At 38.5% G+C, this 25,741-nt stretch overlaps 1 protein-coding gene across 2 annotated transcripts in view; it reads right to left on the reverse strand.

Moving 5' to 3' along the window:
- Positions 1-310: 310 nt before the first annotated feature.
- The window catches only part of LOC128364545 (phospholipid-transporting ATPase ID-like), a 46,588-nt gene continuing 21,157 nt past the window's right edge, over positions 311-25,741 (reverse strand). For both annotated transcript variants that reach the window (XM_053325093.1, XM_053325094.1), the window contains exons 4-28: positions 23,451-23,564; positions 20,840-20,938; positions 16,483-16,544; positions 14,375-14,447; positions 13,780-13,850; positions 13,388-13,470; positions 13,135-13,293; positions 12,871-12,959; positions 11,831-12,024; positions 11,502-11,710; positions 10,907-10,950; positions 9,998-10,163; positions 9,626-9,814; positions 9,030-9,145; positions 7,371-7,535; positions 7,138-7,249; positions 6,618-6,723; positions 6,371-6,512; positions 5,702-5,885; positions 4,391-4,614; positions 3,907-3,990; positions 3,524-3,769; positions 3,277-3,415; positions 2,110-2,240; positions 311-1,783 (exon numbers count right to left, since the gene is read on the reverse strand). In XM_053325093.1, the coding sequence (XP_053181068.1) occupies positions 1,460-1,783; positions 2,110-2,240; positions 3,277-3,415; positions 3,524-3,769; positions 3,907-3,990; positions 4,391-4,614; positions 5,702-5,885; positions 6,371-6,512; positions 6,618-6,723; positions 7,138-7,249; positions 7,371-7,535; positions 9,030-9,145; positions 9,626-9,814; positions 9,998-10,163; positions 10,907-10,950; positions 11,502-11,710; positions 11,831-12,024; positions 12,871-12,959; positions 13,135-13,293; positions 13,388-13,470; positions 13,780-13,850; positions 14,375-14,447; positions 16,483-16,544; positions 20,840-20,938; positions 23,451-23,564 (3,525 nt within the window). In that variant the 3' untranslated portion in view covers positions 311-1,459. The remainder of the gene's footprint in view (positions 1,784-2,109; positions 2,241-3,276; positions 3,416-3,523; positions 3,770-3,906; positions 3,991-4,390; positions 4,615-5,701; positions 5,886-6,370; positions 6,513-6,617; positions 6,724-7,137; positions 7,250-7,370; positions 7,536-9,029; positions 9,146-9,625; positions 9,815-9,997; positions 10,164-10,906; positions 10,951-11,501; positions 11,711-11,830; positions 12,025-12,870; positions 12,960-13,134; positions 13,294-13,387; positions 13,471-13,779; positions 13,851-14,374; positions 14,448-16,482; positions 16,545-20,839; positions 20,939-23,450; positions 23,565-25,741) is intronic.

The raw sequence follows: 25,741 nt of genomic DNA on the forward strand, positions 1-25,741 counted from the left end.
TATAATAAATAGCTTTGAATATTATTAGTAGAAATGCAGATTATTAAACTGCATACTTGATGGATTACTGTAACACAGGACACCTGTTATTAATTACTTAATGATAATTATGGTGTGAAAAACAAAAAAATTACCTCACTGATTCACTTTCTATGAAGGAAACAAACCCGCTGTTGTGATTAAAGGATTATAGTTTTTCTCATGTTACAATAATTTGTCAATATGCACTGAAGAGCTAGAGGAGGATATAATACATCTACAAAGGGAAGCTTTCAAACCCTGGCAGTCCGAAAAATTTGATTTCTTGTTTGTAAAGCAAAAAAAAGATGATTTTATTTATCTAATACAATAAAAAACCCACTGAAATTACTTCCATTTATTAACCATTAGAATATAAAGCATGTCCAATTACACATTGATACTAAGATTTTAATTTAACCCTCCTGCTGTTGGAGGGAGGAAGGAGGGAAGGAAGAAGGAAGGAAAGGAGAGAGGGAGGATGGAAGGAAAGGAGGAAAGAAGGAAGGAAAAGAGGGAGGGAGGGAGGAAAGGAGGGAGGAAAGAAGGAAGGAGGTAGGAAAGAAAGAAAGAGGAGGTAAGGAAGCAAAGGAGGGAGGGAGGAAGGAAGGAAAGAAGGAAAGAAGGAAGGAAGGGAGGAAAGAAGGAACAGTCAAAACAGATGGGGTCAATTTGACCCGGGAGGACGACACAAGTGTTAAATAGCCCGTCTTTTAAGTGTTAATGAAGAATAGGATGTGCCACACAGAAGGGCATCCTCTTTGACTAGTTTTATTTCCCCAAATTCATTCATTCAACTGGCATGACTTCTTTTTTTTAGCACACAGAAGTGATAACGTCATAAAAGCAAAACATACTGTACAAACAAATGTCCATCAGCAGCTGGATGGGCCAACAATGTCAAAGTGCTAACTGCTTGTACAGCTTTCAAGATAGTAAAATATGACGCTTTAAAAAGACACTAAAAGGTACAAAACTATAATATTTTTCTCGAGCATGGCTTCGCTGGTTATATCCTCTGTAGAAAGCCCTGCTATGAATCTGGACTCCCAAGGTGAAGAAAGTCTGGGGAGTCTGTAAACATGATGACACTTAATCCTTTCTCTTGACATGAGCATGTTTCCCTTTACATCCAGAAACGATTGTCCCCGTTACTGGAGTCAGGAAGAGTTCATTTTCATTTGCCAATCTATTTATATGATAATGGATGGAAGTGATTCATATGTGAAAGTGGCTACACATTTTGTAGTAGTTCCCTTTGATTAAAAAAAAAGGTCTAAAGGAAACGTGAAGAAGGAACTGACCATCGATAGGAAACTCTCTGGAAAGTCTGAGCAAAGAGCTTTAAGCAATCAGCTGTTCAAGTGGCATGTCATTCCTGTTCCCAGATCTTCTCCACTAGTCTTTGGTTTTTAACCCTGCGCTCCGTTTGTCCGATCCCTCAAAGGGCAGGGTCTTCGATAGTTCTGTACATCTGCAGCGAGGTCGCCTCCACATCCTGCGCCTTGACATTTTGGGGGCGAGCTGTCGGACTGTATCCAGCTGATCGTCCCATGGGGCTGAAGCCTGTGGTGGTTCGACCCGTGAAACCTGAAGAGCGTGTCACAGCAGGACGCCGCATGAGTCGGCCTGACGTTATCAAGTCCCCGTAGCCCTGCGCGTGCGAGAAGGCATAGCCTGATCGGCGGGTGCTGGTGCGGCGAATGCGGGTGCGCCGAGATGGAGGCGGAAGTTTCGCTTTGGCCTGTCTCACCTTAAACATCACCTAAAAAAAGTTGGAAAATGAAGATAAAGTCAAAATGTTGGATAGAGGCACATGTGTCCAAAAAACTTGAGGCCACATTTTAGGAAATATTTGATTTAGCTGTTGGCTAGCTACAAGAAGTAACAACAGAAGCTGCATTTGGTGTGTTTACTCTACATATACTGTGCTACAGTCACAGTTTTCTTGAGGTCAGAGAGAAAAAATTGGGTGGTTCAAGTGGAAAAAAAATCTGAAACTCATTTGACTGAGTTTTATCTGAGCACTTCTTATATAAGTGTAGCAGGATGTCAACTAGTGTACAGGGTAAAGATCTGATGCGTCTGTACCTTATCGTTGATGGTGGGGTAGAGCTGCATCACTAAGAAGCGATAAGTGATCACAGGAAGGACACACAGGAAGGAGGTGAGGAGGACTGTGAGCCAAACATTCGGCTGGTTCAGAGAGTTCCGCGCTGTGCCTGCATAAAAAGACACATACGATATAAAAGTTTATATTTGTACACTTGTGATGATCATCTACTAACTTCAAACTATTTACAACAAAACTTGACATATAACTCCTCCAATAATAACAATAACCTTAATTGTACAGCATCTTTCATACATAAAAAGCAACTCAATATGCTTTAAAGGTGTCAAACAAGACATTAAAATACAAATGAAATGCAATAAGAAAGTGTAGTATAAGTAATGTAAATGTAATGTCTTCCTCTAGCTTACTTAATACTCACTACTGTGACAGACTGATGAAGAGCATGAGAGACATTTTAGGATGTTGTTTCAGTTCCTACAACTCATATGAATTTGAATTTGCTGTGTTTGCAATGGCTGTCAAACTGCTGTTAAATACAATAGTAAATTCAAATTCAGTGGTATCACTCCATATCAGATGGAGGCAAAGTTGGACATGCAGATGGAAGAGGTTTATGGAGGCAAATAAGCATGACGTTTACCTTATAGCCTCATGAACAACTTCAAGTCTTTCTTAAAACAACTTTCAGAAGCCCAAATAAAGACTGAAACATGCTTTTCATCATTTCTCCTGTTCATACTGACCATTAGATCCCTTCATAATACACTTACACTGTAAGTGATGGAAGACAAAATCCACAGTTTTTAAAGGTTTATCTGAAGCTACGAAGTTTCAGTCGTCCAAATGAGTCAAATCAAGTAGATATGTTTCAATGTTACAGTCTTTTTAGTGCCAGTGTCCCTCTTTTTGTTACTATACCTCAACCACAGCTCAACAGGGAAACACAAAGAGGGAATTTGATGCTAGCCCAAATCCTTTACATTCAAAGCACATTTGAAGGGAATCTTTTAATAGTCAGTATGAACAGGAAGGATGATTACAGTGGAGGAAAACCTCTCTCAGTGTTCATAAGGACACCTGTCTGTTTAAAGACAGACTTGAAAAACTCTCAACTTGTCCTTTAAAGTAAATTCAGTGAACTGCAGCCACCAGCCCAAAGCTGGCGAGCTCTCACCACTCACCAATGAAAGGGAAAGCTGACGGCAGCATGAGAAACATGCCGTTACTGTACATGGCGAAGGTGACAGCGAAGTACATCATCAGGCTTCCCAAAACAAAGAAGGTGTTAACCGCCGTCCAGTAGGACATCTCTAACCCCAACTAAAGACAGAGAGAGGAAACATGTTTAGACAACTGATAATTCGAGTAATGCTAAACATGATGAAAAATGAAAAGAAAGTGTTTAAGGTTTATATTAGTTCTGAATACCTGGATGCTGACGGCGAAGAGCAGGCAGGTCTGGGTGATGAGGGCGAAGGACTGGTAGTCAGCGGCATCCTTCCCATCGTCCCTCACTGTGTCGTGCATGGCAAAATAGGGGATGAAGAAGAGCATGAAGGAGCTGTAGCAGCTGTGGATGGCACCCTTGAAGAAGGTTGCCTTGCTGAAGTAATCATTGACTTGACCCGGAGTGTAAAGCTTTGGGTGCTGGAAACTCCACACGTCGCTCACATCCTGATCAGCAGGGGGAGACAAAGAGTGACAACATGTGAGTTTTTGTTAACTCTGTCTTGCAACTCTTATTATTTGTCTCTCTCTAGGAATAACACCCCCCAAAAAACCCACAATTGTACTACAGATCAAACTGTTACCTGATCAAACAGACTCATTCCCAGTACCGGCAATGCTGTGTACACCAGATTGTAGAGAGTTATGAACCACTCGTCGTACACCGTCTGAAAAAGCAAAAGAGAACATTTGAAAAACTTCTTTAAACTTTTAGAAAACCATACATGGTCACTGATGTCTAATTAATCAGTAGTATTACATGCTGTGGTTCTTTGTCATCCTTCCTCTTACCACCCCTTTCTTTTTTACATTTACATAGGTTTATTTGTGCAAAGTGAAATAGCCATATCGACAATAAAAGAGGAGGTATGGACTTAAAAATAAAACCAATACAGGAGTAAAAGTATGCTGAAGAGGAAGGAGAGTGAAATTATCAGTAGACTGACTACAGAGTAACTGGGTTAAAGGATGGACTGTGTTTATTATTGTCTTATACGTTGCCATATTTATGAACTCATCTACCCTCATCTCCCGTCTCCCTCTTTCCCCATCGCTTTACTCTCTCACCTGGGCTGAGAAGCCGCAGAAGAAGGCGTACCAGAAGTGGACCAAGGTGAAGGTGAAGTTCTTGTAGAAGAAGTAGCGCAGGAACTTGCACATGCGTAGGTAGGACCAGCGGCCGTGCACCAGCAGGAGGCGCTGCAGAAAGCGGAACTGGGCGAAGGAGTAGTCGCTGGACAGCACGGCTTGCATGCCCTCCTGACCTGAGATACCCACACCTATGTGGGCCACTGGGTGGACAGAAAGTGATGAAGAGAAGGACGTTTATATTTGTCTTCATCTAATCACACATTTGATATACTGATGTGAGTTCCTGATGATTCATAGCCATCACTGCCATGTTGAAGTCTCTACAGGTTTCAGAATAGGACTAATTCAATTTAAAGGTGCACAAATAGATTTTTGTCCACTAGGGGGCAGAAATAAACCACAAAAGCAGGTGTTGTGAAGTTGAGATGCCCTCCTCACCTAATGATTTCAATCATCAGTCAAGAAACTGCCAACTCTACTCACATTTTAGCCTTTTGAATCACTCTTTTTGTTAACTTTGTCACTGTATGCTAGGGCTGGGTATCATTTAAAGAATTACAATAGCAACAATACCAATACCAGTATCCTTAAAGTGACACTGATACCAATAGAGTACTTCAGCTGCAAAAAATGTGACGAATGCACACACATTTTGAAATCTGTTTACATTATTCAAATATTGATTAAATGACTATTGTCTGTAGCTGCTGCAGTAGTAGGCCAAACACACAACGCATGAAACCAAAAAACACACAAATAGTTTTTTTTTCTAGATCTGGTTACAAAAAGGTTGAAATGCAGGTAACATTTGACTGGAGAAGTTTCAATACTACTTGGTACTTGGTTGTCGGTATCAGCCCTATTGTATACGCAGGATGACAGCATGACAACTTTTACACAGTCTAGCTTCAAAATAACTTAAATACATGACTGTCATGGAAAAGGAGAATGATGCATATCTGTTATAGTGGTAATAGGAGGATGGACTGGAGGCTGGATTGTGTAGCAACAGGCTGGAGCCATGTCCAAACATCAGTTGAGTATATATAAGTATGAAAACTATGTGTAGGTCTGAAGATGGATGAAACACAAACGCATAACAGATTAAATTAATGCCTCTAAACTGATGCATTGGCGGCCCTACTTATACAAACCCAGCAGACACAGAACAGAGCAACATTAGCATTTATTTGGACTTGTGTTTTTTGGCTTCTTGACAACTGAGAAAAACATCTGGCTCTTTTCCTGCTTTTTTTTTGTTTCAAGAGTTTGTCTCTCTGCTAGTACCTTTAATCATGCTAACATCATTGGCTCCATCTCCTATGGCCAGTGTGACTGCCTGCTTGTACTTCTTGACCAGCTGCACCACCTGCGCCTTCTGCAGGGGGGTAACTCTGCAGCAGATCACTGTCTTGCACATACACGCCGTCCTCAGGAACTCCAGCTCCATGCTACTCTCCAGGGCGTACGCCTGAGGGACCACAAAGGGGTGATTGATGAAAAATTTAGGCAAGGACGGAATTATGCAAAGGCTTAGATTTCCATATTCTTTAAATATCACTAGGGGGTAATAAGCAGGCACAATATGAGCTTGGAAGCAACAGGTGGTGGTGACATTTATTTTAAGGTGGTATTAATCATTCCCTCATGATTTAATGGAAGTGTGGTTACTCTTGCACCCTTGGACACTTGAATGACTTATTATATAACCAACACACCCAAAATAAAGGTCCCAAATTCATTACATCTGTCATAAAAAGACGCTAATAATGTCTTAATTAGATACTCTGATTGACCTCCAGAAGAATTTACCTTTTACACCAAATTAAGGTATATTCTGATATATTGTATTATGTAATGATATTTTAAGGTTTCTAATAATATGCAGTGTCAAAATACAACTTCTGAAGCACAGTGACAGCATAAATAGTCATTAAAAAACTTCTTATTACGTACCAGGCTGTGTCCATTGATAACCAGGCCGTACTCTCCGTTAACCTCCTCATCTCTGACCACTTTCACACCTTTACCCAGAGTCCTCCCTTGCACAAACACTGAATCATCTGGTGAACCTGGTTTCATGGAGGTTCGTGCAGTTCTGCTCCAACAAGAAATATAAATTATCAGCAGATGTGTTTTTTTAAATGTTTAATTATAAACTTGTGAAAAAAAGACAATTACTGAACTGAAAACGCCCTCTGACCTCAATTCCTGTCTGACGTCATCAGGTGAGTTGGCGGCGACGATGAAGATCTCGTCCATCTCCTCCCGCAGTAAGTTGCATGAGTAGGCAATGTTTTCTGCAGTTTCTGTGTCAAAAATGATCAACACCAGTTAGACTACATGACTGAATAAGGGTTAGGGTTAAATTAAAAAAAGAAGTAAATACAATTTTGTAGGTTTCATGTTTTTTCACTTTCTGACTTATTGGTGTCAGTGTCTTCCCACATTGTAGTCATAAGAGAGAAATTATGGCCATAACTACATAATTGTAATCTAATTAACTAATTAACTGGAATTACTAGAATGTATCTGGGTCAGTGAATCAGCAATTCAAAAATATCTTACAAATAATTACTTAATTTAACAAAATGGTTCTTGACGCACATGATTCTCCAGATTAAATTTAATATTTAGAACAATTGTATTCCATTACAGTCAGTGGTTGTCAAAATAATGATACCTCCTGAGTCTGGTTTTAATTGATTTAAGAGATAACGTACCTTGCTTGTCACCAGTCAAAACCCAGATTTTGATGTCGGCTCTGGCCAGCAGCTCAATAGTTTGAGGTACTCCGTCTTGTAACTTGTCCTCTATGGCTGTTGCCCCCAGCAACTGGACACACATGTTCACATATATCATCAACATGCTGTATTGCATGGGACTTGCCAAGTTTTGTGCAGTTTGTATTTTATTGAAATATGATTCTTTTTTATCATTTTTTATTTTTACCTACCAGTAGATCTTTCTCAATCTCCTCATACAGCTGTTCCAGTTTCTCCTCTCGGTCGTCCAGTGCAGTGCTGGCCTCATGGTGCCTCTTTTTCCACTCGCGAAAATACTCCTCATCCAGGTCCTTATGGGCCAGGGCCAGTGTCCGCAGGCCATCCCCTGCAAACTCCTGCAGAGCAGCAAGCACATACATGATGTGTATGGACACACCTTGCACACATAAATACAACTAAAGCTTCCTAGAGGGACTCACTCACAAGCTTTTTGGAATTTGTACATATAACAGAACTCAAACTAATGTGCTCAGCTGTGTACATTTAGACTCATCTAATAAATCCTCTCACAGTGGAGGCGAAGAACAGATGATAAATGGAGTGTTTATCTTTTGTGCAAAAAGAACTGAACAAGAGAGAAAAGAAACAGATAGTTACAGACAGCCAGTGGAAACAAGAGAATAAAAGAGAACTGCAGAAAGTGGAGGAGAAAAACTCTTTCGAGCACCAAATGTGTATTAATCAACAGCTGAACATAGTCCTCAACAAATGCAGTATTTAATGACACAACTGTGCATTTGTAACCTGTTTTTAATATAAACCATTTCATTAGGAACCAACAGGCCTGGGGATGAATGTTATAGACATGGAAAAGAAGCCAGAAAGTACTCAGAGACAGACTAACACATTGTTAGTTTTGGTCCATTTATGGGGCGAGAGATCACAAATATAAGTCCCATTTTAGTCTCTTGGTTTTGTCTTTCAATTGATTTAAGAGCTGAATTTAAGATTTTTTAGCCCTGTGATTGGCTGGAGACCTGCCCTGGGTGTACCCTGCCTCCCACCCACTGTCAGCCGAGATGGGCCACAGCCCCCAAATAACCTGAACACTCTTAGCAGTTTCACAGTCTTAACTTCTCAGCCCTCCCTTTGTCCTTGACTCACAAGGACAACAGGCATTAACTCAAAAGTGAAGTATATCATTTAAATGAGTCTCATAATTTCCAAAATATATGTGTAAAACCTGTGGTAATAAGTTGGAATGAAGTGCAACTAATACAGAATTAGGTGATAATTTAAACCTTACGCTTTATGAACATTCAAACCAAACTGGGTTTATTTTACCCAGGAGGACAAAAATTGCACGGAAGTCAACACGAGGTTAAACTAACTGAGCAATCTGGAAGAGCCTCCCTGTTGAAATATGTCTTGCTACCACAGTGACTTCCTTTAAATCTCTACTTCCAGTAAAAACGTATTTTTTTAAAAGTTGTTTTTAAGCAAATTACCTTTCTGTCATCTGTCGTTATGGTTAATTATGATCTCCTTTTAAGATCAAACCTATTTTTCTTGTTCTTATCTGCTCTCCTGGAAGCAGTTTCTATCAATTATTTATGCCTCCAGGGCAGTAGGTGGTTTTTGGATGACTCCTCTTTGGACCACATACAATGTCACGTCCACAGCTGGATGGGATTCATGCACATTAGGATGCATCGGTCAAAGAACATAAACACACTTGACGCATAAAGAAAGCAGAAGAAGACAGGCACGGAGACACGAACGTCTACCATGACGGCAGAAGAAAAAAGCACATGAAGTATCTCGAATATAGCTCTCTCTCTCTCTCTCTTTGTTTCTCTCCTTAAAAAACACACAGAAATATTACTGACGTTAAGGTGCTCAGTGGTGACGTCCATCAGCTTTTTGCAGGACTGATGCAGCCTCTCATAGATGATCGTGTCTGCTCCTTTACAGTAGAGAGAAAGCTTTCCCTCTGGACTCCGAACTGTGTGACAAATAAGGTTTGGCAAGATGAGGAATTAAAAAATATGGATACAAATTGTCTTAAAATGCACATTTTGTATTTTGTTGGTTTTATGTAATTTGAAATGTTGAAAAGTAAGAAATAATGCTCCTGAAAATGTCAAATGGTGTAACCACTGTGTATTTAAGTGTATTTAATATTTAGAACAATTGTATTCCATTACCTTTATTTAATATAATGTAAAATCATGCCAAACTAGTTCGTTGGTGTTTTATTGAATTGTCAAGTTGAATTATTTGGTACAAAGTTTTTATGGTTACACCACTTAGACATTTTTGCCATAATCCTCTAATATATTCTCTCAAAGTGGATTAAAAGCATAAAACCCATGCACACACACACACACACAAAGGACAAATGTGTGTAGTAGTAAGAAATCAGGTCACAAGGAATCAATAGGAATCTTTATTCAAAATAATCTGTTTCTAGTAGATTATTTACCTATGACCGACATCCTCTTGCGAACATTGTTGAAATCCAGGATGGCCAGGAGTTCGTATGTGCAAGGCTTTCCCATTTCCACGATGGAAACGCTGTCCGGCGTACGAGAGCGGAAGACAAATCCAAAGTTTCTGGCTGCTGTTACCAACGCTCCTTCATCTGGAGATTGGGCCTGGTAGAAAAGCTCACCTGGAGACGCAATTAGATTGTTTCATTCCACTTCCTACGTTCTGAAACACTGACTTGTGATCCACATTTGTAGATTCTCTCTTTTAGAAATAAAATCACCATAATTGATAATATAATAAAATCTCTGTATATGCATGATCAGTGTTTCACTTGTTCACACAGATGCACATCATCTCCCCTCACCTTCTTTCTTCTCCTCGGCCATGACGGTGTGGCAGAGGGCCAGCAGTCTGAAGAAGGAGTGGACCTCGGGGTTCTCCAGCTTCACCGCCTCCACAAGGGCGTGATCGTGGAATGCGAAGCGAGGGTCGGCCAGTGGGTTGAAGGAGAAATCCACTTTCTCTGTATACTGGCGAGAAGTAGAGGAGAAGAAGGGAAAGGCCAACAAGAAAAAAGAAAAACAAGACAGAGAAAGAGAGATTAAGGAATTTCTCAGTTGACTAGTTTGATCCGAAGCCTCACACGCCAAACACGACGAAACACCATGATGACACCAATATGTTCAAAATATGCTTTAAAAGATAAAATGTTGTAATTAACATCATAATGCGCTTGATTTCTCTTTCTAGGAATGCCAGATGCCTTTCTCATTATTGTGTCATCTAATTGTGAAATCTATTCTAAACCACATGAGTTAGCTAGCCCTGATTACATGAGAACAATCTGTAATGGCTCCTCGATGATTTCATGACGCCTGTTTTTAGTTTAAATATCTGTGGTGTTTGTAAATCAATGAGTCAAAGAAAATAAAAGACCATTGTTGTTATCTGATGGGAAAGCATGGGAACAAAATAAATAACATACTTCAAATCCCAGAGACTGTTTATTCAAACATCTTAAAAATGACCCGAGTGTATGTTAAGCCGTAAGTGAGTAAGACGCCGAGCTGGGCGGATGACAAAGATCTTGACTTCATTGCCAGAGAAGAGTCAACATGAGTTTTTTTCAACTATGATCTTTCCATAAACTAAATAGTTTCAGTTGTCTATATTCATAAAAAGTATTTGATGCTGTGATTTTGTCTTACTGATGGTCTGCACAGGGTGGGTTAGGTATAAAAACTTGAATTTGCATCACCTAAGTCCATCTTACCTCATTCATTTCTAGTCTTTGGCCTGTGCTGTCGTACACCTCACCTGAAAAGAAGAAGAAAATAAATCAGAAATGCTGTATGACAGTCTAAATTAGCGCTTTAACGACTGGTTGATAAGTTACCAACTAATCGATTGGAGTCAACTTTTAAGAAAAAAAGGTTAAATTCTCTTATTACCGATTCTCTAAACTAAATATTTTCAGGTTTCTTTAGTCCTTTATGACAATAAACTGAATAACTTTGTGTTGTGGACAAGATAAGACATATGAGGATGTCATCAGCTTATCTTTAGGAAACAGTGATCAACATTTTTTACACAATTTTCTGGACCAAGTACTTATTAATAGAGGAAATAATCAACATATCAATCAACAATGAAAATAATCATTAGTTGCACGGCAAGTTTAAATCACAAACACCAGCTTGAAGAAGTGAGACCTTAAGGACCAGCTTTTAATGTCTCTGTTGATCTTAAAGAACCCTCAAGTCTCTACAGTTACTGGTCTCAGATTTACTGAGCCTTAAAACCTGAACTTAATTGCAGAAGACATTCAAGTCAGTTGGAAAAGTGTACAAAAACATCTTGAATCTCACCGAACGATTTTCCGTTGATGGAGCACCTGTTGAAGATCATGATATTCTGTGTGAGTGTTCCCGTTTTGTCACTGAAGACGTATTTGATTTGGCCGAGCTCTTCGTTCAGCGTGGTGGTTCGAGCTTCAGCAGGAGTGTCGCTGCGAGGGTAGTACATCTTCCTGTCCCAGTTAATGTAGTAGCTGTTCCCCAGCCGAATGATCTCCACACTGCAGAGAGATGTGGATACAGGGAGTAAGAAAGAGGTGATCTAAATACATTTTGTACTATTTTAGATGTACGTTAAAGCCAAATTCTATCTAATTAAATACATTTCAACTTCAACATACCTGACATAGAGAGAGATGGGCACCACAGTGTTGAGGATAATGACGTAGGACCAGAAAGTGAGGAAGGCAGAGAAGGCAGCATCGTTGTTGTCTTGCCTCGGCAGGAAGACTGTGAACTCCGAGCCCTCGTTAAGCTCCCAGAAGCAGTTTCCTATGGCCAGGATGGCGCACATGAAGGCCAGGAAACCAAAAATCTGCACAGAGAAAATAAAGAGGTGAGATTTAAGAAAATAAATGTCAATTTGAATTTGAAGAATTTAAATGTCAAAGGAAGATCTGAAGCTCAGAGTTGTTCCTACATAAATATGCTTAATTAAAAACTGGACAACAGATTCCCAACTTAAATGCAAATTGATTTTCTTTACAGTTAAAGGATTAAATCCAAACACCAAACAGTCTCTTATATCTCTCAAGTTCATTGACAGTTCTTTTAAGACATTTATTTACTCAAAAACAAAATGAAATCTAAATAATGAACGTTTGCAACGTGTTAAAGGTTTGTTCATTCGGAAATCTTCATGAACATGTTTCCAATGATCAGCAAAAAAATACAAAATGCAGAACTGTACAGTTATGTATTTGACTGTATTGAACATTTATGTGGTTAACAAAAAGGGAAGTTTGGACATAAAACACAAAATATCTAACTGACTTTTAAAAAGGTTGCAGAAAGTTTATGAACTGCATAAATAACATTTTCCACCTGCTACCTGTTTATCAAACAGTGTAGGTAGGACTGTGAGCTTTTGTTTTTATATTCTGTTGGATGAAAGTGTAGTTTCTGTGGGTGGCGCACTTTCTTTTGCTGCTGCTGGACACATTTAACAAGTCAGACGCAGCAGTGAGAACTGAAATTTTAAAGCAGGCTTCTTGCAAGTTCCTCTAATGTAATGACCTGATTCAGCCTTAAGCATTGTTTCAAAGCTTCAATAGCTACTTATTATACTCATACTACTTATAGCTCTTATTTACACACCCGACTACAAAATAATATTAGTGATTTTGGAATCAGATAACACTGAAAGACGCAGAAGGCTCACACAGAGGACGAGGACATTCATGAGACGGTCTACACTGGTCCTCTTGAATGTTGTCTTGCCACAGTTCTGCATCAGTTTCGTCTCAGGACCTGCAAAAAGGGAACAGAAACGAGTAACCTCAATTGCTCTCTCATCTGAATGCTTAGTGCAGCAAGACATGAGATAAGATTCATATCTGACTTTGTGCTTTCATATTTCTCTCTTGCGAAGGTTTGGTCTGAAGATTACTGGTTTCTTAAAATTGAATGTCAACATCCTCCTCACCTCCAAACAGCACCAGTCCAAAGCACCACTCTGTGTTCCTCAGGGTGCAGCCTCGCAGCAGGATCTTCTCATTGTCCAGAGAATATTTCTGACCGGCGAAGGTTAGCGTTCCTGTGAAACGGTCGAGGCGGTTGTTGGGGGCTTCACAGTGTACCTCGCCTTAAAAGAGAGAGAAAGATGACACATTAGGTTTCAGATGCAGCTTAGAGCAATAAATCCACAATTTAAAATTCTCCTGCAGCGTGTGTCTTACCGTCAAAGCCTGCCAGTTTTTCAATATTATCCCCCAGGTCTCCCGTCACCGGCAGGGCCTGTTTCACCTTCAGATTAGTCTCTCTGATGAAAGAGAAAAAGTAGAAGAGGAAGAAGAGAAGGAGGATTACCAAGGGAGCATTAGCAGATGTTTATGGAAGAAAGAGGAGGAGAGAGAGGTGAAAGGCGAGCAGGAAGAGAATATGTTGGCCCAAAGATAAAAAGAAACAGACGATGACAAGAAGCAGAAAGAATAGGAACAGTATGTAGTCAGAAGATACGAGACATTAGCAAAATGAGACAATATAAATAACAGTGTGCATATGTGGTGTGGCGTAATTTGTTTAAACAAGCTCACATCATGAATTCACTCACACACAAACTTAAACTTACCCATCCAGCTCTGCTGTCTCGATGTACACCAGGTTCATCGGTCCACTGCTGGAGAGCAAGAGGAGGTCGGCCTGAAACGACACAGCACAAGGCCGATTTATTGCTGATAGTTTCACATTTTAATAAGCAAATCAAATAAGAGAGTAACAAACCTGACATGGGTTCGTATCGCACATCATCATCAGATAATGAAAGAAAAACAGTCTTGAAATCCAGCATACTGGAAATACTGAACAATGTCAAACATATTTAGGCAAGAGCTGCCTGTGTGCATGGAAATCATATCATTGTGATCAGTAACATTGATCGATGTGGTTTGTTATTGGCAATAACAAAAGATCTGTAATCTACTTAAGTGTCTATAAAAAAAAGAATCCCTGCAGATACTCATTTCTGCTGTTTTGGAAACAGAAGCTCAAAACCAGTTAAAATCTTCATCTATCCTTATTTTACTGGAAATGAGTTTCTTTGCATGAGTAAATAAAATAAATCAAGGTGACAAATGAAATACAAAAGCCAAAAAAAAGCTAATATATATGTAAATATTACAAAAAGTAAATAAAGCAGCAAGGAACATGTTTTCCAGTTCACTCACTGTGACAAACTGGTTGTTTTCCAGCTTGATGATGTCTCCCACTTGGACTTCCATCCATTTCTCACTCCGAAGCCTGAGAAGAGGGTACAGGTTGGTAAGTGAAGTGAATGTTTGAACTGTGTGTTTTGTGCTTTTCCACTCTCTTTGAGGTTTGTCAGGAAATAAACTATCAGAGGGATCATGAACACCAAGGTCATCCCGATATTAGTCACTTTCCTTGGCGGCATGCTCCTCTCCGTTTCCTGTATTATTTGTCTCTGTTCTGCCAATGGAAGTGAGAAATGTGGATCATAGTTTTTCATACTTGGCTGAGACACACATTTGAGGTTTTCCAGGAGTTTTGCAGTTCAATATTTCAAAGTTAAACACTGTCAACTCTGATCAGCAGCCATCGTTTGTTTCAGGTTGTTTCCAGTCTGACACTTTTTTTTAAAAATCATCAAACTGCTTCGACTCAACAGATAGTTTTTACAATAAATATCTAGTGTCATATGAGTTTTGGTCATATAATTTCACTTCTACACTTTATTTTTGTAGGATTAAAATATCTTTGTGCTGTTTTCATCTCAGTTATATTGACAAGCTGTTGAGGTTTTACACCGTTACTGAGCCAAATAAAATATAAGGTCACCACTCAGCGCTCTGATAAGTTGCGCCTTTGTTCTCTCAACTCTTAAAGAATAGATGATTAATTGAGTTGTTGAAAAAATTATCAACTCACTATTTTTTAATCTCAAATTAAATTTTCATTTGTTCCTTCCTCTTTTTTGTTCGCTCTCTTGATGTTGTTCAGCTGTGAACCACTTTGAACTACAATAACCGGTATGAAAGGCGCTATATGAATAAAGCTTGATTGATTTCAGGCCACTCGTACTACACCTGTATCAATTCTGATTTAAAAATGATCGTTTTGATAATAATTCTCACATGATTCTTTTCATTGTAAAAACTTGATTTTTGTTCATGCCAAATCGAGCGCTCCTGGCACAGCTAAAGCAGACGTCCGATCAACAGGAAGAAAAGTCCTCTTAGAGTCCCGCAGCTGCTTCCCGTGGCGCCATAAACAGACGGCAGCGAGCTACTGCCCAGCAGCCAACAGGAGCTGACCCAGGAGGAGGGTCATTTAATCTGGGGCACCAAACAACCCAAAATACAGTAATCAAACCCCCCACTTTGTTACTGTATGTTGGTGTGTTTCTGCACCCACACACACACTGTGGCATTTACATTTACATCTATAATGGTATTTTCTTTGGTGTGTTATATTGGTGGTAGAGTGGTGCTGAAGCAAGTATTTGGACATGTATCATCGAATAATACCTAAAAATACTAATACAAACAAATACTTCCCTTTTATCTAATATCAGTATAAACAGGCCTAAAGCATGCTGAGGTCATGGGAATATGAGCCCCGTTCATAGGCACAACATGCTTATTTTGGGCTTTCATAAAACTTTTTATATCTCTATTTAATATTTCAAACTTTGGTTGCTTAGACAAAAACAAAACAAACGTAGAAAACTTTAAAGGGTTTGGTATTTATACACCAGAAATATATCTATGTCAAGTCTGAGTGGGCTTTGAAACAGTCTTTAGACGATCATTTAGATGTAACACTTACAGAAAAGAAAAGTGGAAGAAAAATAGTTGGGTGGGGTTGTGCTAGATTTGGATTTGTGACATCAGTGCTTAAAATATCCATATTTTGGCTCTGATTGTAGATTTTTTTTGTAATGTTAACAAACTTAAAAAGGAGTCTCGGACTATATAGTTATAAACAATTTCATTCCTCCGCTTTGTCTAAAATGACAAACCCACTTTCACCTTTTTATGACCCGTCTATTTCTGACCCGTGTTGTATATTCCTGTATTTTGACCAATCTGTGTATTCCTCATGTGCTAAATAATCTAAACTTGAGTTGCAGGAAGCAGCTGCAGGATGGTGGGGAGCTGCTTGTTTTATATCCTGTTGACCTGAGACATCTACTATGTCAAATATGTCAGGAATGTTCGATTTGCGACTTCTAAGCTCCTGGTTGAATTCTTTAGGAGGCTTCTTTAAAATAAAGAGAGAGATAGAAGATTATTAGATGTGCACACGTACTTACTTTCTATCAATGAGGACTTTGACTTTTCGGTTGTTGACTTGATTGTCACTCCTGTGGCGATTCTGCAAGGAAGGACACACACACACACACACACACACACACACACACACACACATAAACAACTTGAGTTACTGCTAAGTGAGTAGGAACAGATACCACGTGATGCTGGAGTTACTTAATTAAAAGAGGAACTCTCATCAACTGTTGACCTATTACTAGACCTAGACCTTTCTGTCTGTGGTTAAAATAAGAATATGCAAGTTCAAGTTCCAGCTAACGCCTTCATGAGTCTCCGCTCCTCTTCCTCCGCCCAGCTGCACCCAGTGTATTGATTTAAGTGCAATTTGTCACAATCACATGCAAGAAAAAAAATGAATGGAAATGTTGATTTAGAAGCAGTTTTTAGAAGTGTTTTGATGAGGAAGAAAGAAATTGTTTAGCCAACGCCCCTGGAGCTTGCACTAGTGTTTTCACATATTAATCAACAGCCATGAGCTCCCATCCCTGATTTTGACCTTGTGTGATTGGTTCCAGGGGCGAGGCTCACTTAAAAAAACTTTCTCCATACTGCTGCCCGGCTGTTTAATGAGTCTGGGACACAGAAGTCTTTGAAATCCGTTCTCCATAATAACCAAAAATATAGGAAAAAAGCTTTAAGTTTCTGACCTTTCTGTGTGTGAGACGGAGAGTCAGCCACTGAGACAAATAGTGCTGACAGGTCGTTTTACTGCTGTAATTATCTGACATAATGTTACAATCTGGTGTTAATCATCTTTTTATAGCTTTATTACTTTTTTTTCTTACCCAGTAGTTTCTTGCCCGAGGCACTTGTGTGTGTGTGTTGAGTTTAACCACCTCAATAGACTACTTTTCCTACTTCATCCTTCTATTTTCCTCTGTTATGATGAACTATTTATCTTCTTTGTCACATTTTAGGGGGAGCCCTGCTTTGTCCGTAGCAGACTTCCTTGTTGTGTTTTTTTTCTTAATGCAGAAGCCAAAGGGTGTAAATCTGGTCTGAACTGGCAGAGTGAAACAGCAGCAGGGATGGGTGATGTTACAAATAAAAGAAAGTTAAAAATTAAAAGAAAATTCAATACTGTCAAACCAGGGTTTTGTTTGTTTGGGTTTTATGTTCTACTTTCAGGCAGGGGATGATATTTTTACCTGTTACTTTATTTAACTTGACAGGAAACCTAAACTGAACTATGAACTGATTTCCATGAAGTCTGGTTGACTGAAAGGCCGAATCAGGTTAAGGAACAATGTATTTGATTTTGGTTGCCGTCCTAATTAATGACAACAATTAGATAATTGGTTCTGAACTTCTTTGGCTTAAAACTAAAATAATATCTATATGCACTCCTTGTCATCAGTTGCAAACAGTATGTCTAAGCAGTTAGGATCTATTTCAACCTATTTCAAACTTTTGTTTCTATGTGAAAAGATTAGAGCAGAGTCTTAAAAAACTAAGCATCATTTTGTGTTGATTTTTTCCCCCTGCTTTCCTCTTCTGTTCATCATCTTGAAAGCCTTGAAATGTATCTTAAGACTCTTTTTGGGGGGTCAATAACCCAAATATGGATGCCACTGAATTATTTTATTGCTCAAAGATCCACCCGAAAAATCATCTTATCTTAATATTCAAATTGCTGAACCTTTATCTTTGGACATAAAATCAAACAATATCATCAATTATCAGTATTTTTTGCCCTTTTTCATAATTTTCTATTATCTAACATTGCACAGCTTTTACACAATACTTTCTGAATAGGCTGAGTCATTGAAACAACATCTCTCCTACAATGCAGCAGTTCAGTAGGCGGCCGCTTGTAAAAATGTCCTTTTCACAGAAAGGAGGTGGCAAGGTCATCTACCTCGTCACACACAGTCAGTTTGGAGTCACTGCAAAGAGCGACTCAAGCCTGAACCCGGTGTCCTCGCTAAAAGAACAGATGTGTACCGGCGGCGAGGATTGTTCAAGATCACCGCCGTTTGAAAAACAAAAAGACTCTTGTTCTCCTTTTCGAGCTAATGTTTAACTCATGACATCAACTAATTTCCTCTCGGTGGTTTGGCATTAGGTTTTTTCGGGTGCCATGAGCACACACACACACACACACACACACACACACACACACACACACACATACACACACATACACAAACATACACACACACACACACATTTGTTTGGTTGACCTTGACAACTGAAACGAAAAAAGTCATTTTCCTTTCATTGTATTTGAAGTGCATTTCATTCTGTGCTCAGTTCTCATTTTGTGTATTAATAACCAAAAAAAATCTATTTCCTGACGGCCTTATAGTGTGGAGTCAACTGTGATACACTTCTTAGTATCAAGGAGGGATTTTTTTGTTATTTCTTAATCAGCATCCACTCCTATATGACATGCTCTTTTGTCAGTAAAAGAGAAGTACCTCAAAACCTTTTCTCAAGTTATGATGAAACATTCAAGTTGAGTAACAATTTTAACCAAAACAATCCCTAAACTCAGAAAGGGAGTATGGTGTATGCATGGCTGCTTGCTTATTGTCAAATGTCTGTAAAAATAATGGAAACAAAGCTGCTGCCTGAGGTCTGAAAATGTGCTTGAATCAAGACTTAATCAAACACAGTCGCCGTGGCAACCCCCATTTGACATTAACCGGACCGATACGCGATCCTGCTGACAAATATTGCCGCCATGCGTGACTGTTACGCAAAACAATGTTCCTGAAAATTAGATTGCATGGGTGAAGTGGGAGTCAGAGGCGTTTGGTACATGAGTCTGCGGTTGTTAGTAAAGCTGTTTTTTTCCCCACAGTCACAAAGTAAATGGTGACTGTGAGCAACGGGAGATAACACACCGTGTCTGTTTGTACAAGGGATGGACTGATATGCAGCTGATATAGAGCTAAATGTTTATCTGCTGCTGTTTTGATGACAAGCAGCAGGGCCGATATCCTGGATATCATATCATACCATATCATATCATATGATCAGCTGCTAAATATGTTAAAGAGGACATAACATGCTGTAAAAATGCTCCCTGAAAGTCAAAAGCCAGAGTTTCAGTCTGCTTTGAATGCTTCATTTGCAAAATAACCTCCATTTCACAATGTTACTGATATCAGATTGTTCTCAGGCCTCACTCTCATATTTTGGATCGGGCTCAAACATGTACTACGTATTTGAGAAGTTTTCATTTTATTTATTTTGGGACATTATCTGCCTTTATTTTGTAAGGACAGTAGTTGCATAGAGGCCAACAGGAAACAGGGAGAGAGAGAGAGGAATGACCTGCAGCAATAGGTCCCTTGCCAGATTTGAATCAGTGGCACGCTCTTTAACCACTCCACTACCCAAACGCTCAGAGAAGTTCTCATTCTGACTAAAGAATGAGAAAAACAAAGTATAATCTGACAAACTCTGGAGCAGCTAAAGTTGAGGAGCAACTTCTGGAAGCCGGCCAATCAGAACAGAGTGGGCTCATCAAGGAGGAGGCCTAAAATAACCTGTTTTAGACAGAGGCTGAACTGAGGGGCTGCATACAGAGCCAGTATAAGATAACTAAGATGTTTTTTTATAATTGTTAATCATCTTTATTTATATTCCACATAACAAACCAATGAATAAGTTGTCACACCTCAATAGCAAAAGGTGCCTTTCAAAATGCTCTGAAAACAACTTAAAAGTACATTTCTGTCATTTTTGTGGTTAATATTAACTTCATTTGAGGCAAACTAAGCCCACTGGGTCAGGTTAAGGATCTCTTGGATGGGAACTGTAAAGCAAAACAAAAAGTCCAAAGTCCAAAAACAGATTTGTGTATCAGAGAGCTTTGTTTTTTCGTCTTTCCTCTCCCATTAATCATCTCACCACCCCTCACATTTATCTGCTGACCCTTTGGAGGGGCCCCACCCCTAGGTTGGGAACCACTAGACTAAACTAGCTAACTGTATATAAAGTAGAGTAAACTAGCTAACTGTATATAAAGTAGAGTAAACTAGCTAACTGTATATAAAGTAGAGTAAACTAGCTCCACCTCCAGCAGCTACAACAGTAACATGCTGCTCTAACACTGATGCTTCACTATTAATAATCTAATGATGTCATATATAATAATATATCAGTCATTAAGCCACTTGCTGTTAATATTTATGCACTTTTACTTGAGTGGGATTTTCCCTGGCCTAATGATACTTTTACTTAAGTAAAGTATTTAAATACATCCTCTGTGCTTTGTAGTTTTCTTACTGTCAGTATAATAATACCTCAAATATTGTTATAGTGATTATTTGCTGAATGTAAAATACAAAACACTATTTTAAAAAAAACTTTAACAAATGTGCTTACAATGTCGTCCGTGGCATCTTTGGCAGCAGTGACCGTCAGCACGAGGAGAAGAGGCACGACGGTGGTGAACCACGACAGAGATGAGATCTGAGGAATGGCCTAGAGAACAAAAATACATAAAGAAAACCATCTTAAGTTCATTTTAGATTAAGTTAAATTTGCATATAGTAGCTGGAGGAAACTGAAACAAGAGAAGAAACCCAAACTGTGTGGGTGAGACTTCTATGAGGGCACACAACTACAGTAAAGACTGTGGTGTGTGGTAGATGGAGAGATGACATGTGGGCTCATCTTCAAAACATATAGGGAGTAAAACATAAAGACAAGCGTTCCTCACATGTATGTTCCTCACTGTACTCATTCCTTCTGTTTATACTGACTATTAAAAGATCTCCTTTAAATGTGCTTTTAATGTGAGTGATGGGGGACAAAGTCCACAGTGCAAAAACGCATTAAAAAGTTTATTTGAAGCTTGAATGAGGCTTCAGCCGTCTGAGTTAGTCATATTGAGTGGAAATCTGCTACATTTACAGTCTTTTTAGCATCAAATTCTCTCTTTGTGTTTCCCTGTTGAGCTGCAATGAAAGTATAGTAACAAAAAGAGGGACTTTGGCACTAAAAACACTGTAACGTTGAAAGATATCGTCTTGATTTGACTCATTTGGACGGCTGAAGTTTCATATTCACTTCAGATAAACTTTCAAATACATTTTTGCACAGAAGGAGAACTGTGGATTTTGGCCTCCATCACTTATGTTGTAAGTACATTATGAAGGAATCTTCTAGTCGTCAGTATGAACAGGAGGAATGATTACAGCAAGAAAAACAATATTCATTTAGTCACCTGATTGGTTTTAAGACAGAGTTGAAAAATTGTGAACCTAACCTTTACGGTAAAACTCAAGAGACTCTGACACTAAACATCAAGTACTTTAAAAAGTGAAGACATTGCAAAGAGGTTTGTCTTTGGTTAAACATCAAGCCCTTGGTCAAAGATGTGTTGGTGTAGATCCAGGAACCGTTTAAAGTTGTTTCCTGTTTCATTAAATGTGTAATAACTCACTCCAGTAGGATGTAGTATCAAACTGTGATATATAGGCCAACAGATAGGGAAGTTCCTCGGCTGTCAGCAGAGCAGCCAATGCAGGCGATCTCTGTGGTGCAACATGACTGTTGTTGCACCCATTGAGGCAATTTCCTGTGCTGGATATTACACTTCCTTAATCTCATTGCACTTGATTCGTCCATATCCTGTTTGGTTTACACAGCTTCACTGCGCCTGAGCACTTACATGATATTGATGCATCACGTTGGAATTTCGAGCTTTTGAGACAGTGATTCTCAAATTTGTCTGTTGATGTTTCACACCGTTTTCAGTTTGGTTCCTCGAGAAATGGGGAACAGCTGAATTTCAGTTTGAGCTAAAGGCAGTGTGTGTGGGTTTTCTCTGTAAAGAAAACCACACGTATAGTGTCCGAACGACAAACTAAATGTCATGTCCATACTTTATCGTTGGGGGCAAAGGTATCTCAAAGCATCATACTGTGGGAACTGCAGATGTTTAAAGGAATAGTTCACCATTATTGGCTTTCTTGCTGAGAGTTAAATCAATATACTTTGTTTGTTAAATATGAAGTTAGCATAGCATAAAGACTGGGTAGCAAAGATAACCAGCTAGTTGTATTTTATATTATTATAATGTGGTATTATTTTATAAGTTGTATGTATGTAAAATCTCAATCTGCAAAAGAGCTAGATCCATGTACTGGAGGAAAAAGTACAGTACAGTAATTCCCTCTGAAATATGGCATAATAGAAGTGTAAAGTAGCATGTATTATTGATCTTACATTAATATAAGAAAATGTAACATATAAGCTCAAAACTAATATATTAAAGACCTTAAAACTATACATTTACACAAGTATGGTACCTCAAGTATTTCTATAAAATGTTTTATGCTAGCCTGTCTCTGTCCAAAGATCAAAAATAGCAGGATTTTTTAAAGCTTGATTATTATTGTACTGTATGTACGATCCTGATATGCTCAGGTGCATCGTAAGCTATCAAACCTTTTTACATTTTTTGTTTGGCTTCAACTAATTAGATATAATGATTTAATTAGTGACTTTCAGAAGTGCTTGTAGATGTGTTTACATTTGGACAGAGCCAGACCGCCTCTTTCCAGTCTTTATGCTAAGCTAAGATAAGCTAAGCTAAGCTAACTGTCCCCTGACTGTAACCTAACTTAACAGGCAAATATGATAGCGGTAACAATCTTCTCCACCTCAACCAAAAAGGAAATACTTTGAAATTTCCCAAAATTTTGAACAATGTCTCTCCAGTGTAACTTGTTCCTGTTCTTTGCTCAAGTTTGTCATTGTCAGCTGGGCAGGTGGCATTACACAACACTACAGGATCGAAGCCAACCTTACAAACAGCGCTAAATATGCTACCAGCTGTTAATTAACCACGAAACTCACATAACATTAACCGCAACCAGAATACAACATCCGTTAATGAGGGTAATAATTAACTAAAAGTAGCAAGCCTAAGTCTGCACACAACTGAGCTGAATCTAATGAGATGTTTCCAAACAGAAGTTTCCCTCACCTGGAGCACCAGCAGGAACAGGAAGTAGGCATTCGCGATCCTCTGAAACTGTTCAAACAGGTTGAGGGGTAGAAAGGTGAAGACGTTGTACTTGGAGGTCTTGATGGCGTTCGTCTAGAGGAGGCGTAAAGAGACGGAGAACAAGTGTCATGAATCTAAGATAGAGTGTAAAAATGATACATCGTCATCAGAAATAGCTTTTTAATATATCATCTATTTGTTGATTCCCAATTAATGTCAGATGAACTTTAAATATATGTAATGATTTCATAATGTTTGGTTGTAAAAACATGCTGAATCAAGGTCACGTAATCATCAGAATGAGGAAACAACTATTCTCAATGATACTCGTGTGTCTGCTTTTCATTATTGTAAAAGTTCACTTATATAGTTTCAGTGATGAATGAGTTAATGATTGAGGAGTTAATAAATAGTGAAGGCAGCAGAGGAACAGAGGCCCCGTAAGTTCAGGAAACTAAACATGTAGGCGTGATTATCGTTTCCGTTTCAGTGACAATGGAAACACTCAACGTTCTGTGAGAGATCAGTTTGTGATAAAATTTGATTGTTCTGAAGCAAATGTAGAACATAGTAATTCACTTTACTTTTCTTGCTTGTGGTTAGTCTTGCAGCATAGAAGCAATTTATTACCATTTGTCATCGTGTTGACCTTTAACCTTCCGAGCGCCCCTGCTTTTGTGTCATGTCACTTTTTGGGCAATCTTTACCACTTGTATGAGGTATGTAATGCACAAAAACACCATCAGATTGTGTTATGGTTGCTATAGATACAGGTTGTCCTATGGTTTGCTATAGATACAGGTTGTTCTATGGTTTGCTATAGATACAGGTTGTTCTATGGTTGCTATAGATACAAGTTGTTCTATGGTTGCTATAGATACAGGTTGTTCTATGGTTGCTATGGTTACAGGTCGTGCTTTAGTGTATAAATGAAGAATGACACAAATCACTGCTGACATAAGAGATCCTGCTGGAGACATTTGTGAAGTTTAGTTTCATTTTCTCATCTTGTACACAAACAAAATGAGTCTCTAAAAAGTTTTGAGCAAATGAGGTCTGTAAAACATAAAATTTAGGGACAATCAGAAAAAAAAAAGTTTAATAATAGAGAAAAAAAGCTTCTTCAGCAGCTACTGGACCAAACAGGAGACACGTTGTAATGTTATTTTTCTCTCTTTTATTATGTTTGGTCCAGAAGCTGTTGGAGAGACTCTTGGATGTGCACATAGTTTTTAACATTCAGATTGAATGTGATTGCTATCAAACAACAAGTAAGGTTGTTTTCCAGCTCTGTTAAGTTTTATACTCCAAACGCTATCTGAAGCAAACGGACCAGTGGAAAAATAAACTAGGCTGCCTGCACGTTAGATCAGAGATTGTTTAAAGCACCCTGTGTCTCTCTCTGAACTGCATTTACGTAATGAATCCATAAAACCTTTACATGGCTGTATTATGGAAATGTGTCGCTATGTATCCGTGATGATAAGAAAAATGCATAATGGGTAATCACATTCATGGCTTGAGTAAATATGCAGCTTTGTTTATGCTTTGTTGGTTATTCAAAGGTCAAAATGTCGTGTCATGATGTTCATTTGACTTTATGTGTTTGGTTTCAGACAATCAGACGGTAGATATACGGGGAAGTAGAAGGCAGTGAACACATTAGTTTGTAACATACAGGGTTAAAATACACTAGAAGATGAAATCATAAAAAGTAATAATTTAGTTTTGTTCTGTTACAAAAAATTGAAGTTACTGTCTGTGTAGTTGTTTACATTACAGGTTAGTCCACGACTATAAAACCACATGTCACAGATTGTAATATATACATATGGGTCAGTGATAAACAAGGGTTGGAAAGATGAGCAATTCAATAATATTTATAAAAATTGTGTTAAAAGCAACATCAGGTTTGTTTAAATGTACATTTTGTATTCTTGGTTTTATGTCATTTGAAATGACATTTGCACCATTTTTTAACCAAAAGTAAGACTGAATGGAGCATTCAGTCTTACTTTTGGTTAAAAAATGGCAAATGGTGTAACCACAAAATAATTATAAATATTAAATATTTTATCCACCTACAGTGTATTTAAGTGGACTTATTTAGAACAATTGTATTCCATTACCTTTATTTAATATAAAAAGTTATAATGTAAGATCATGCCAAACTAGTTTTATTGAGAATTTAGTGTTTTTAAAGCAAGTTTAATTATTTGGTACAAAGTTTTTATGGTTACACCACTTAGACATTGTTTATATATTCTGTC

The sequence above is a fragment of the Scomber japonicus genome, chromosome 9 (assembly GCF_027409825.1).
Source record: "Scomber japonicus isolate fScoJap1 chromosome 9, fScoJap1.pri, whole genome shotgun sequence".
NCBI classification, from domain to species: Eukaryota; Metazoa; Chordata; class Actinopteri; order Scombriformes; family Scombridae; genus Scomber; species Scomber japonicus.